Consider the following 13,613-nt stretch of genomic DNA (forward strand, 5'->3'; position numbering starts at 1 on the left):
CCATCCATTATTTTTTTGTGTATGAATTAAAAATTAAAATTGTTATTACCAAGGTTATGGACAAAGAGTATATACATATATATATGTATATACATATACTCTTTGCACACACACCCACACCCCCCCCCCCCCCCCCACACACATATGTGCTAGTCCTGGGGCTTGAACTCAGGGCTTAGGCACTGTCTCTGAGCTTTTATGCTCGAGGCTAGTGCTCTATCACTTGAGCCATAGCTCTACTTCGGGCTTTTTTTGGTGGTTAACGGACTTTCCTACCAGGTTGGCTTTGAGCTGCAATCCTCAGCCTTCTGAGTATTAGGATTACAGGTGTAAGCCACCAGCACCCGGCTCCATGATTTACTTTTACTGTTTTCATGACTGAGGAGTGATGCACTGTTTCTGGCTCTTTCAGGATCCTGGTTCTGTGGGGCTATGAGTGTTCTGGGGGTGGCGTGGGGCTATAGCACTTGTGGTTGGATCCTGGGATCTGGAGTCCTCCAGGGAGGGAGCTCTGGCTTGGAAGTCCCTCTTCTCTAGCCCTGGCCTCTCATACCACCTGCCTTTTTTGTGCCAGTCCTGGGCTTGAACTCAGGATGCTAGGGTGTGTGTGTGTGTGTGTGTGTGTGTGTGTGTGTGTGTGTGTGTGTGTGTGTGTGTGTGTGTGTGTGTGTGTGTGTGTGTGTGTGTGTGTGTGTGTGTGTGTGTGTGTGGCTTGGAAGTCCCTCTTCTCTAGCCCTGGCCTCTCATACCACCTGCCTTTTTTGTGCCAGTCCTGGGCTTGAACTCAGGATGCTAGGGTGTGTGTGTGTGTGTGTGTGTGTGTGTGTGTGTGTGTGTGTGTGTGTGTGTGTGTGTGTGTGTGTGTGTGTGTGTGTGTGTGTGTGTGTGTGTGTGTGTGTGTGTGTGTGTGTGTGGCTTGGAAGTCCCTCTTCTCTAGCCCTGGCCTCTCATACCACCTGCCTTTTTTGTGCCAGTCCTGGGCTTGAACTCAGGATGCTAGGGTGTGTGTGTGTGTGTGTGTGTGTGTGTGTGTGTGTGTGTGTGTGTGTGTGTGTGTGTGTGTGTGTGTGTGTGTGTGTGTGTGTACTTAATCTGGACTTCTCTCAGGCCTGCCCACATCTCTTCTTCACACACGAGGCAAGGTGAGCCTCTTAACAGGTTGTACTACTAATTCTAATTCACCCCTTCCTTGATAACCCCTGGCTTTATTTAGCAGTCTTAGACCACACAGGAGCCAGCGCCTGACCTCTGGTCCACCTTCTGCTCCACTTGGCTACTTGAACAGGCCAATAACAGGACAACCCCAGGGACTTTGCACGAGCGGTTCCCTCCACCTAGAACTGTCCTGGTGGTTTAGAGCTCCGCTTCTAAGTCCCCGAGTCCCTCTCTGACCATGGAGCTCCAAAGTCAACTGAATTCCCCGCGTGGTGCTGCAGAGATTCTCACCGTTATTTTATTTATTATTCTCCCCTCTTTCCAGAACATCAAGTGCCCCCAGAGGGCAGTGGTCCCCGCCGAATACCGGGGGCCGGGGAGGGGGCGGGGGCGAGGCCAGGCCTGGCACCGTTGTTCAGTGAACGGTTGGGCCGAGCAACCGTAGACGGGGAGGGCGGTCGGCGGCCGGGCGGGCGCGCGCCCCAGGCGGCCGGCGGCCGGGGGTGGCGGGCGCCTCTTCATTCATTCATTCGTTATTTATTTAGAAACCTCTGTGCAGGTCCGGAGGGAGGACCCCCCCTCCCCGGCCCCCGGCTGCAGGCCCGCTGTGAATGCGCTCCGGGCGCCCCGCACGGCTGCGGGCGGGGCGGGGGTTCTGCGGCCAGCTGGGCGCCTCCGAACCCCCGCTTTGGGGTCCCAGTGGGAGAGTCCTCCTCCCCCGCCCCCCTTGCCCAGCGGTTTCCACTTCGCACGTCGCAGATCCGCCCCATATCCCAAGGACTCGGAGCGGTGGAGCGAGCGCAGCCGCGGGGCTCCGAGCGAGTGCCCGGTGCTCTCCGGCCTCCTCGGGACCGGGGCGGTGCGGACCTCGCTCCGGGACTCGGCTGGCGAGGCCGCGTCCGTCCGCGTGGCGGACTCGGGGACCCGGAGCCCGGGGCTGGGGAGAGGGAAGGCGGCCGGGCGGCGCGCTCGGGCGGCGGGCAAGCCGGGGGTGGAGAGGCCGGGGCGGAGGAGCCCGGGGACGGAGAGAGGGACAAAGAGCGGCCCCTCCCGGCCCCCACGTCAGACTTCTATTGTTCATCCCGTTTCCTACCGTGCGGAAGTCGGGTGCTCCCGGAGGGAAAGGGGAGCCGCGGCCCAGACTCAGGGCGTTTGTTTACTGGGGGCGATAAAGGCAGACGCGGGGACGGGAGGGGCCGGCTCCCGCTTCCGCGCGTCGCCTTTAAGGGGACCCGGCCCTACCTTTCCCACCGCGGCCCGCCCCTCCCCCAGCCCTACCTGCATTTTAAAAGCGCCCTGTAGCCCCGGGATTGGCCCAGGCCGCGTCCTCTCCACGCAGAAACTTGAGCCGCCCGGAGGGGGTCGGAAGCCCGGCGCCCGGACCGTACTAAGTCCGTAGCTCCCCCCGCGCGCGCCCCGCCCCTCCCGCACACCCCCGGGGAGGACCAATCGGACGGCCTGGAGGGCGGGACCGAGACGCTCCCGCGTCTCTGGTTGGGCGCCGGGCTGGCGGACGGGTCCATCGGGCCGGGCGACGGGGGGATAGGGGACGGCCCCCTCCGCCGTTCCTCAGCCTCTCTCCGGAGGCGGGGCCAGCCGCGCCGCCCCGCCCCCTGCTTCCCCGCCCGCGGTGGGCGGGGCGGTCGGGGCTCCGGGAGCTGGGCCGGGGGCGGGCCTCGCCTGCTTCACCCGAGCCCGCGGAGCCCCGGCACGGCGGCCGCCGACGCAGCGGCCTTCCCGGCTCCCGAGCCCCCGAGGCGCGCGGGCTCCGGCCCAGGCGAGGGTGTTCCGCGAGGGCGCTCCGGGCGGCGCGGCGCGGTGCGGGCCGCACGCGCCCCCGGCCGCTCCCCGGCCGCGCGCGGACCGGCCCAGCGAAGCCCCGGCGCGGGGATCGCCGGCCCCGGCTGAGGGAGGGCGATGCCGCGGTGACGGCCCCGCCATGGCGAAGCCCCCGGCGGCGGCGGCGGCGGCGGCCGCGGCGTCGGAGGAGCTCAGCCAGGTGCCGGACGAGGAGCTGCTGCGCTGGACCAAGGAGGAGCTGGCGCGGCGGCTGCGGCGCGCCGAGGGCGAGAAGGTGGGCCTCATGCTGGAGCACGGCGGCCTGATGCGCGACGTGAACCGGCGGCTCCAGCAGCACCTGCTGGAGATCCGCGGGCTCAAGGACGTGAACCAGCGGCTGCAGGACGACAACCAGGAGCTGCGCGAGCTCTGCTGCTTCCTCGACGACGACCGGCAGAAGGGGCGCAAGCTGGCGCGCGAGTGGCAGCGCTTCGGGCGCCACGCGGCGGGCGCCGTGTGGCACGAGGTGGCCCGCTCGCAGCAGAAGCTGCGGGAGCTCGAGGCCCGCCAGGAGGCCCTGCTGCGGGAGAACCTGGAGCTCAAGGAGCTGGTGCTGCTGCTCGACGAGGAGCGCGCGGCGCTGGCGGCGGCGGGGGGCGCCGGGGCTGCCGGGGGCGCGGGCGCGGGCGGCGCGGGCGGCGGCGGCGGCGGCGGCGGCGGCGCGGGCTCCCGCAGCTCCATCGACAGCCAGGCCAGCCTGAGCGGGCCCCTGGCGGGCGGCGCGGCGGGCTCGGGGGCCCGCGACGTGGGCGACGGCAGCAGCACGTCCAGCGCGGGCAGCGGCGGCAGCCCGGACCACCATCACCACCACCACCTCCACCTCCACCACCAGCACCACCACGTCCCGCCCGCGCTGCTGCCGCCCGGGCCGCACAAGGGCCCCGACGGCAAGGCCGGAGCCACGCGCCGCTCCCTGGACGACCTGTCGGCTCCTTCCCACCACCGCAGTATCCCCAACGGCTTACACGGTAGGGACGCCCGGGGGCGCCCGGGCTGAGAAGTGGTTTGCCCCCTTCCTAGCCTCTTCTCCACCCCCACCCGCAACCCCGCGCGTGTTAGAATCCGCAGCCTGGCCCGGGGTGGGGGGCAGGGAGGGCGGGGTGAGCCCAGAAAAGTTTTCCCTGGCTGCGGAGTTGTGGGTGTGTCGGCGCGGCCGGCGGGGTGGGGGTGGGGTGGGAACGTGTGTCACCCTACCTTGAAGATTTCTGCAGGGCATGGGGAGACTTCTTCACGGTAGCAAGAAGAAAGGGGGTGTAACTGCTCCCCCCGGAGCAGCGGGCGGGGATCCCCCTAAACCCAAGTCCACCTGCGTGCGGCGGCTGGAATTCTTCCTCTGCGTCTCGTGGGCCTAGGCAGGAGCTCGGGCAGCTAGCTGCGTTGAGATCTCGAGGCAGCTGAGTTAGCGCTCCCTGGGCTAAGATAAAAGCCTTCCTGGTTTCTTTTCCCCTTTACTTACTTCAGGGGACTTTTCTCAACCAAGTCTCTAAAGTAAACGATAGGAAGTTGGAATGGATTCTGCTCCCCCTCCCCCCTCCTCCTCTCCTCCTATGTGCCTCAGTTTCCTTATTTGTAAACTGGAGAGGGCCATATAGGTCTCTTGAGAAGGGGACAAAGCCCCAGAAAGGGATTTACACAACTGTTGATCACCTTACAACCAAGTGCTGTAGTCTTCTGTGGCCGGGGTGGATGGGAGGACATGTGGCCTCTGGAATGTTCCCCAGTGGCTTTGTCAACTTGTCCCTGATAATGTTGGCTCTGTGCCAAAGGTGTCCTCCAGATGGTGTCTCTGGAAGTCCTCTGATGTACTCCGTCCCATCCTGGCTCTCTGTTGTTTCCAACCCCCCTCCTCGCCTGCCTGGTTGGGGCTGGGCTTCCACTCTGGTGGCAGTGGCCTAGAAGGCTTGGGTGATGGTGGAGAATAAATTGCCCTCTCTTGTTTGTCCTCAGACCTTTCTGACTCAGACAGAGATAATGTATCTACACCTTAGAGAACTGCTGGTCCCCAAGTGACCGCCCAGCAAGCCCCAAAGAGATGCTTTTTCTTTGGTTTGGTGGCCAACCGGCTTTGGCAGGCACATTGGGGTCCGGGCAGGTGGACACTAGACCCAGGGTGGTGGCATTGGTGCAGCGGTGTTCCCCTTATTTACCATCCAGAGCTTGCCAGTTCAGGGCAGGACTGGCTCTGCAGGGATGGATATATTGTTACCGATTAGTAACCTTACAAGTGCAACTCGGGTTTCTCTGTAACTCTACATTCACCAGGCCTCCCACTGCAGGCTTCTTCAGGCCAGCCCCCCCCCCCCCCCCCAACTCAGAGTAAAGTTGTTTCATCAGTTAGGGGTGCACTCTACTATTGGAGCATTTGAGCCTCTGGCCTCCTCTTCCTGGGGGCTTTGGGAGGGTCAGTTTTCTGGGCCTCAGTTTCCCCAAGTGAAGCAGGGAGGAGGAGATGACTGCAGTCTGGTGGCCAGACTTTCTGGCTTTCAGCTGCGTCATCAATGACACTTGGCGAGAGCGATTCTCTGCAGGACTCCAGAGCGCTTGAGTGGCCCCATCTCTTTGCAGGAACAGATCTGTTGTGTTTTGTGCAAGGAGACACTGCGTGGCATGGTCCAGAGTTCTAGTTGCATCAGTGAATAATGCAGGAGTGGAGGACCAGGCCAGATGCTAACTTTCCCCCAAGCGGGGTAGGTCAGGGCTGTGGAGTTGGGTTCCTTCAGCTTCCCTCATGTCCCTTGGTTTGGGACCGCTGCCAACTTGGTAGACGCAAAGCTTTGCTCTGGCGGGGAGGGGTGAATGAAAACTCAGCATTGTTACCACAAATTTCAGTTACAGAGAGGACTGTCTGTAACATCTCCAGATGTTCTTCCTCCAGTCAGTGCCGAATTCCGGGAAACAGGAAAGGGCCTTTCCCCTAGGAACTGGGTTTTTCAGTACTGGGACTTGAGTGTTATGTTGGTGAAGGTCAAGGCTGAGCCAGGGAGTTGATGAGGCTGTGTCCCTCAGTGTTTTGTTCAGGTGGGGGCAAGAGAAGAGAGTGAGATTGTTCCTTAGTACCTGGCCTCAGTCTGTCTTCACAGGAACCCTGGCCAGGTTTTGTTATCCCAATTTTACAGTCCTGCAAGGGGAGGCCTAGATCCTTGCTAGCCTTGCCCGAGTGGGGTCTTCAACAGTCCTCTCTGCTGCTTAGGCAAAGGCTGGCTTGCATCCCTGGCTGTTGTCATTAATCTAGGTACCCTGGCCATTCCCTGTTTGGATTCCTGACCCAGGTTTGCCCTGTTTCTCCCAAGATAGGAAGTGTTACTTCCTTATCTGTGGCTACTGAGCAGATGGCTGATAACCCCACTCCCCCAGGCCCCCAGGAGGGTCGGACCGGCTTGAGTTTGAATCTTTCAGCTCCTTCATCAGTCTTGGGCAAGTTAGTTAACTTTGCCCAGCCCCTGGGTGCCCCACTTCTGAAAGGTGGGTCCGTGCCCCTCTACGTCCAGACGAGGACTGCGGAGTGAGTACCTACACATCCTGAATCTCAACAGTTGCTGAGCCAGGGGCTGGGGAGAGGGGCTTGCCGGGCACACTGGGCCTTTTCTCCCAGGCTCTGCCCCATGCACAACCAGCTCGCCCTAATGATCCTATGCAGGCACCTTGTGTGGCAGCACCTGCTGTTGATCTGGAACCCGTGGCCTTGCAGTCCTCTCTGGGGAGCAACAGTAGAATGCTTGCCATGGCGCTGGGTATACTAGAAGGCCTAGATTGGTGGAGGTGGACATCTGTATTCCATGCAGGCTCAGCAGGCTTGTGAACACATCCATTGGCTGGAGTCTGAAATGAGCTAGGGTGTTCCTCCACATAGCTATAGTCCACGCTCACTTGGTAGATGGCTTAAACATCAGAGATTTAGGTCTTAACATGAACCATTGTAGTCTCCCCCCTTCCCCCCCCCCCCCCCCAAGCAAAACAGTTTTCAGAGTTGGGGATGTAACTCAATGGTAGAGCAAGTATTTGCCTAGTATGTGTGAGTCAGTGAATTCCATCCCCAGCATAAAAGAAAAAACATTTTTTTTTGGGGGTCAGGCACTTATGGCTCATGCCTATAATTCTAGCTATAGGGGAGGCTGAGATCTGAGGATCGCGGTTCAAAGCCAGCCCGGGCAGGAAAGTCCATGAGACTCTTATCTCTAGTTAACCACCCAAAGCCAGAAGTGGAGCTGTGGTTCAAGTGGTAGAGCACTAGCCTTGAGCAAAAAAGCTAAGAGACCATACCTAGGACCAGTACCATTTTTATTTCTTTTTAAATCAGGTATAGGGCTTGGATTCAGGGCCTGGGTGCTGTCCCTGAACTTTTTTGCTCAAGGTTAGTGCTGCTGTACCACTTTGAGCCACAGCTCCACTTCCGGTTTTCTGGTGGTTAATTGGACATAGGAGTCTCACAGACTTTACTGCCAGGGCTGGCTTTCAACCGGGATCCTCAGAGCTCAGCCTCCTGCTTGGAGCCACTGGTGCTTGGCTGAAAAACAATTTTTTTGTAACCCTTTCTATTCTACTAGTTCCACTGTATACCCTTTGAGTGCCCTCTCCCCTACCCCCCACCATGCTGCCACCGTGCCCCTTTCCCTTCCCCCAAACTCAGAGAAACCTCCAGCCAGGCAGTGGATGGGTGCCATTTACTTTTTAAAGTTTGAGTTGCATTTTTGAGTTTCTCAAAATGAGCTGTGTTTATTCTACTTGGTTTTTATTGGTTTATAAGGGAGGGTGGGTAGTGGGGGTGGTGGTCTGGGACTTAATAAAAAAAGCTGAATGGGTTTTTTCCTTTTTCTTCTTTTCTTTCTTTGCTTTTTTTTTTTTTTTCTTTTTTCTGTTCAGTCCCAACTCTGCTAATAGGGAGGCTTTTCCTAAGCTGGCAGGCTGGGAGCAAAGGTCCTGGAGATAATGGGCAATTACATAAGCTTTCCTCTCCCTCTCTCCTCCCTCTGAGGGATCTTTAGTGGCCTTGGGATGCCAGGACCTGGGAACCCTATGCAGAAGAAGTGACAGTGACCTACCCAGCATGTCACTGTCACTGGTTTTTATTTTATTTTTTGTCAGTTGTAGGGCTTGAACTCAGGGCTAGGGCTCTGTCCCTGATCTCTTCTGCTCAAGGCAAGCACTCTCCCACTTTGAGCTACAACTCCACTTCCAATTTTCTGGTGGTTCATAGGAGATAAGAGTCTCATAGACCTTATTTTCCTCGCTGGCTTTGAACTGCAATCCTCTTGAGTAGCTAGGGTTACAGGTATGAGCCACCAGCCCCCAGCTCCCTGAGCTTTTTTTTTTTTTTTTGGTCAGTTGTGGGGCTTGAACTCTTAGGCCTGGCCTCAGCTCTTCAGCTCAGCTCAAGGTTAGTGCTCTACCACTTGAGCCACAGTGCCACTTCCAGCCTTTTCTGTTTATGTGGTGCTGAGGAATCGAACCCAGGGCCTCATACATGCGAGGCAAGCACTCTATCTCTGAGCCACCTTCTTAACCCCTGGTCCAGGCTTGAGGGTTAGGTGGGGGCCTGGGATGAGTCCTAGGTCTCCTGTTTCAGCTGTTCCAGTGTGTCACACTGTCTGTGGCCTAGTGAGTTCCACAGGTGGGCCTCATGCCTGCCCTTCTGTCCCCTCAGGTGACGCTTCCTCCTCTGTGCACAGCTGTCCCTCCCCTTGTCTTGTTCCCTGTTCTCTCACTGGTCGGCTCGAGGCTGCCTTCCGTGGCAGTGCCCATCGCAGTTGGAGCTCTCCTGTGCTGTGCCCTCCTGACATCCAGACTAGGTTGGCTTGTCCCAGAACCCACCCGACACCCGAGCAGATCTGCTGCTGTCCAGCCTGAGGACTGTCTATACCAGGCCTGTCATGCTCCTTTGCAGAGTGAATCAAAAACCTGAACTTGTAGGGGCTGGGGGTGGGGGAGGAGAGGCTCAGTTTTCTATCTGCAAAGTGAGAGAACATGAGTGGCCTTTGGGTTTGGGGAAGATAGAATATAACTACATGTGAACATTTTGTTTTCCTTCTCTGACTGGACCACTCAGCACGGGGCACTTGCAGGCTACTGGCCAGGGCTCTTCTGCAGTCAGAGAGCCCAGGGTGAATTGGCCTTGTCCATTCGCTGCCTCATTTGTATCTGAAGTTTATAAACCCTGGTCTTAGAGTCAAGCCTTGAATGAAGGGGTCTGAGGCCTTCCATTTTCATCTGGATCCCTACGGCTGTCTTCTTAGGGTACAAGTGGGGGATCCCTGACACACACTGTAAGTGGAGCCTTGTCTCCAGCCCAGTCTTCAGGCCAGGGGGGGCTTGTCTGGTTGATAGAAGGAAGAGAGCATTCCAGGCAAGAATGAGCAGGCTGATGAAGTTCTGGAAGCAAGGCTAGATTTCAGTGTTGTGAGCTCGAGGCCTGCCCGGTACACTCAGGATGGCCATAGGAAATGACATTAGAGGAGTGTGTGCTGTGGGCACCCTGCAGGTCAACACCAGCGTGCCAGTGACTCAGATTCCAGCCCTACAGATCAGATGAGAGCAGTCTGGGGGGGTCATGTGGCTTGGGAGTAGGGAGCCCCTGGAGCAGGGGTGCTGTGCAAGTCCCAGCCCAGGCTGAGCACAGCTTCCCACAGTCTGCTGTGGGTGTGCTTGAGGCAATAGTGCCCGAGGTGGGAGGGTGGGGTTGCTTGTGAGGGCAGCCGGGTTCTCATGGTACGAAGGTAACTTGCCCTTAGAGCAGGAAGGGAAATATGGGCTGACCTTTAATGAGCATTTACTACACCCAAGTTCTCTGCTGCCTACACAGTGATTCATGTCATCTGGCTTGTGAAGTGACAGTTCAGGAGCATCAATCTGGTGACTGTCATGGTGTAAGTTGGGCTACGGGTAGGCGAGGAAGCTTGAGGTTTCCAGGGCTGGCCATGGCTGTAAGAGTGGCCACCTTCTCTGTAGGTCCCAAAGCCCTGCCCCCAGCACTTGTCTGTGCCCCTCAGAACCTGCCTCTTATTGAGGGGTTCAGGTTGGGCAGCACCTGTGGGAGACATTGGCAGCCCTACTCCAATGGCTAACACATCCTCTCCATCCTCATCCCCAGTGCCCAGCCATGGGTCAGTGTCTGGGGTGTGTGACCCTGGGTTTCAGACCAGGAGTTAACTAATTGCTATCCCTGTGGTATGTGAGGACCGGGGGGACCCCATGGCCTTCCCAAAGACTCGGGGACGGAGGACCAAGGTTCTCTGCTAAAGAGATGTGATGTTTCTTTGGTTATAATAAGTCAGGGATGGTCCCTTTCCTCTAAGCAACCATTGTGGACGGGTCATTGTTGCATGTCCCCTGGCCCCACAAGTGGAGGGGTCCATGCAGGGCTGGAGCTGGGTCAGCCAGGGATAGATAGATGGCTGCTTTGCTCTCTAGCTTTGTGATGAGCAGGACAGATTGGAGAGCTCTCAGTTCGCCTGGAGATGTTTTCTAGTAAACAGAGGTATGCTGCTTTGTTTCCACAAACACACAGGCGGTCTGTTTCCTGATCTTACTTCCTGATGTCCCAAACGCAGGGCAGGTGCTGTTTCCTCAGTTCAAAGATGCCCAGTTTCCCTCTTCCTTGTGGCACGGGCCTGTCTGGGAGTCCCTGAGTGTCTGGCTGCAGGGTCCTCCCTCCTTCCCTCCCTCTCTGTGTCAGGAAATGCTCTCTAGAGTAGACCGTCACTCTGATGGGTGGCATTGTAGAGTGGAGGAAATGCCAGGCCTGGGAGAGCCGGAAACCCTGAGCAAGCCACTGAGACCTGGGTGGGAAGGGGACCAGCCTCAGGCTGGCCAGACGAATGCTGGGGGCCTCCCTGCCCCACCCCACCCTGGGCCTCCTGTCTGTATTCATGCCTGTCCATCTGTGAGCCTGTGGAGCCGGGCCTTGGTCCTCTTGACTTCCAACCTTGGCACTGATGGGCAGGCTCCAAGTCTGTCTTTTGGATAAGCCCAGTGTGTGCCTGCATTGTGTTAAGAAGTGCTGTGTTTAATCCCAGTCAGCCCCCACAACAGCTGAGGAGTAGACTTGGCAGAGTGGTGAGCCACACATCCCACACACGAGACTAGGGATGGATGCTCATGCCAGCCCCCAGTCCCCGTGGCCAGGCCTTCTGGTGTGACCTAAGCAGGCCTCAGCCCCTCTCGGAGGTGCCCCGTGTGGCTCTCAGGCTCCTCTGAGAGGAGGGGCTACAACTGGGCATGAGACAGGGCTTGAAGGCAGGCAGCTTAGTAAAAGCAGAAGAGGGAGGAGGGTGGGTGAGAAGATGCCAGGCTTGGTGGTAAGAACCACTGGAGTCAAGGTTTGCTTGCTTGGCAGATTGGGTGATGGGGAGTGGGCCGTTTAGGACCCGGGCTGGGGCAATGAGCTGGTGGGCCCATGGGGTTATCTGTGAAGCCCCCTATGCTGCCCCTGAAGGCCCAGGGCCAGGGTTTTCACTGAAACTGCCAACAGCCTTGCCAGATAGGTGTTTCTGAGAGGATCCAGCATTGCTTGGAGGGGAGACACTGACAGGCGACCCCTTCTGAGCGTCCCCCTCTAAGTGGTCATGGGTGTAAACTGGGCTGGCTCTTGCTCCCTCCGCCTCTTGCTTGATAAAAATAACATGCTAGTTCATCTGCTGGATCTGAGAAGGACAGCCCCTCCTAGCAGACATGTTCCCTGAATCTGGGGGTCTTAAAGACTCAATGATGTAGCCAGTGCTGTTCTGAGGACTGGACAGTGCAGACAGAGCCATTGGCTTTGTGAACTGGTCTTGTGCACCCCTTTCTTTCCTTGGGTGCTCGTTTTCTCCTCTGTGTGGTGGGAGAGTGGCTGGGGCTGTGCTGAGGGTCCCAGGGAGACCCTCGGTTTCTAGTCCTTAGACTCCCAACTTGCACAGACCTAGCAGGAAGGAGGCCACACCCCCAGCCCTGCCTGCAGTCATATTGGTGGTCCTGCAAGCCAGATCTGTTTGTATTCCTGGGGCTTCTTTTTTCTAGGCCTTGAAGCCAGCATTTTGTCTCTTGCCTGGTGGTTGCTCCTCAGCTTGGGGCAGGTCTCAGGAATGACTGCTGGGCTGCTTCGGTGTAGTGGCTGCCTGTCCCTGCACAGGTACCTAGCTGGGATCCTGAGGTGGTAAGATGTCAGAGGCCCCTCCAGGCCTCCCCTCCCCTGAGGGGCTGATGGAATTACCTGCCTCCCTCTGATCACCTCTTTCTGCCAGGAGCAGCTGCTGGGGTTAGGGGGAGAGAACACTGAGCTCCCATTCTTGCAGTAGGTTCCCTAGGGACAAGGTTGTGCCCTCAGCTTTGAGGTTCCCTCTCTAAGCCTGCCACACTCCTGGGAGCAGAGCCCAGTCTTCGAGCGCACAGTAGGTGCTCAGCCAGTGTTGGGCCAGGGATGAGGGGCAGCAAGAGTGGGTTTGAACATAGGGTCTCCTATTTCCTAAGCAGATATGCTACCACTTGAGCTATGTCCTCTAGCCCTTTTAGCTCCATTCACCCATCACTGGACAGTACTGGAATTTGAACTCAGGGCCTTCAGCCCCCTCCTCCTTTTGTTTTTGCCAGTCCTGGGGCTTGAACTCAGGACCTGGGCACTGTCCTTGAGCTTCTTTTGCTCAAGGCTAGCGCTCTACCACTTGAACCACAGCACCACTTCCGGCTTTTTCTATGTATGTGGAACTGAGGAATGGAACCACGGGCTTCATGCATGCTTGGCAAGCGCTCTTCCCACTGAGCCTCCTTCCCAGCCCTCTAGTCCCTTTTTAATGGTTATTTTTGAGGTTAGGTTTTGCTCTATGTCTGGGTTGTGATCCTCCTATTTTTGCCTCCCCTGTAGCTAGAATGACAGGCATGAACACCGTGCTCAGCCATTAGTTGAGATAGACTCAACTGAGCTTTCTTTTGCCTAAGCAGGTCTCAAAGTACAATCCCCAGATCTCTACTTCCCAAGTAGCTAGGATTACAGAATTGTGCCATTGCACCTGGCTCTTTTGCTCTTTTAAACTGGGTCATAGTCAGGCTACTTTGGTCACTTCACTTTCTTTTGCTACATGTGACACCAAATGGTCTTTCAGCTCTTTCCCCCAAGCCCTGAAACCTGCCATGGTGGTGACTTGTGCAACCTCACCTTCTTTCCCTGGGATAATTACTGAAAAATAAGCATTGTTGCTTTTATCTGTGGCTCCTTATCTGGATGCACATTGGTTTTACTTTTTTTGTTGTTGTTGTTGGTTGTGGGGATTGAACTCTGGGCCTGGGTGCTGCCCCTGAGCTCTTCAGCTCAAGATGAGTGCTCTACCATTTGAGCCACAGCACCACTTCTGGTTTTCTGGTAGTTAATTGGAGATAAGAGTGTCAGCGACTTTTCTGCCTAGGCAGGCTTTGAAGCAAGATCCTCAGATCTCAGCCTCCTAAGTAGCTAGGATTACAGGGTGAACCACCAGCACCTGGCTAGTTTTGAACTGAACAAAATGCCTGTGTTGGGCCTGGCCTCCGTCTCAGAAGTAGTCCCAGAGGGCTACAGTGGCAGTGATGGTTGCCAGGGCGTCTGGGGTCCTGATGGGCGCCAGAGGCAGAGCAGGTTTTTTTGGTTGTGTTGTTTTTTGTTTGTAGGTTGTGGGGCT

General features: G+C 57.3%; 1 protein-coding gene and 1 long non-coding RNA gene across 5 annotated transcripts in view; one reads left to right on the plus strand and one right to left on the minus strand.

Moving 5' to 3' along the window:
• The window catches only part of LOC138810561 (uncharacterized), a 31,627-nt gene extending 29,104 nt beyond the window's left edge, over positions 1-2,523 (minus strand). For 2 of the 3 annotated variants that reach the window (XR_011367162.1, XR_011367164.1), the window contains exon 1: positions 2,434-2,523. This is a non-coding gene — a long non-coding RNA (uncharacterized lncRNA). Of the gene's footprint in view, positions 1-2,248; positions 2,414-2,433 lie in introns of those variants that run through there. The other variant, XR_011367163.1, reaches the window with a different exon arrangement.
• Positions 2,524-3,039: 516 nt separating this feature from the next.
• The window catches only part of Ccdc85c (coiled-coil domain containing 85C), a 76,074-nt gene continuing 65,500 nt past the window's right edge, over positions 3,040-13,613 (plus strand). For both annotated transcript variants that reach the window (XM_069997608.1, XM_069997607.1), the window contains exon 1: positions 3,040-3,962. In XM_069997608.1, coding sequence (XP_069853709.1) covers positions 3,095-3,962 — 868 coding nt within the window. In that variant the 5' untranslated portion in view covers positions 3,040-3,094. The remainder of the gene's footprint in view (positions 3,963-13,613) is intronic.

The sequence above is a fragment of the Dipodomys merriami genome, unplaced genomic scaffold (genome assembly GCF_024711535.1).
Source record: "Dipodomys merriami isolate MVZ:Mamm:240054 unplaced genomic scaffold, mDipMer1.0.p SCAF_50, whole genome shotgun sequence".
Classification (NCBI taxonomy): Eukaryota; Metazoa; Chordata; class Mammalia; order Rodentia; family Heteromyidae; genus Dipodomys; species Dipodomys merriami.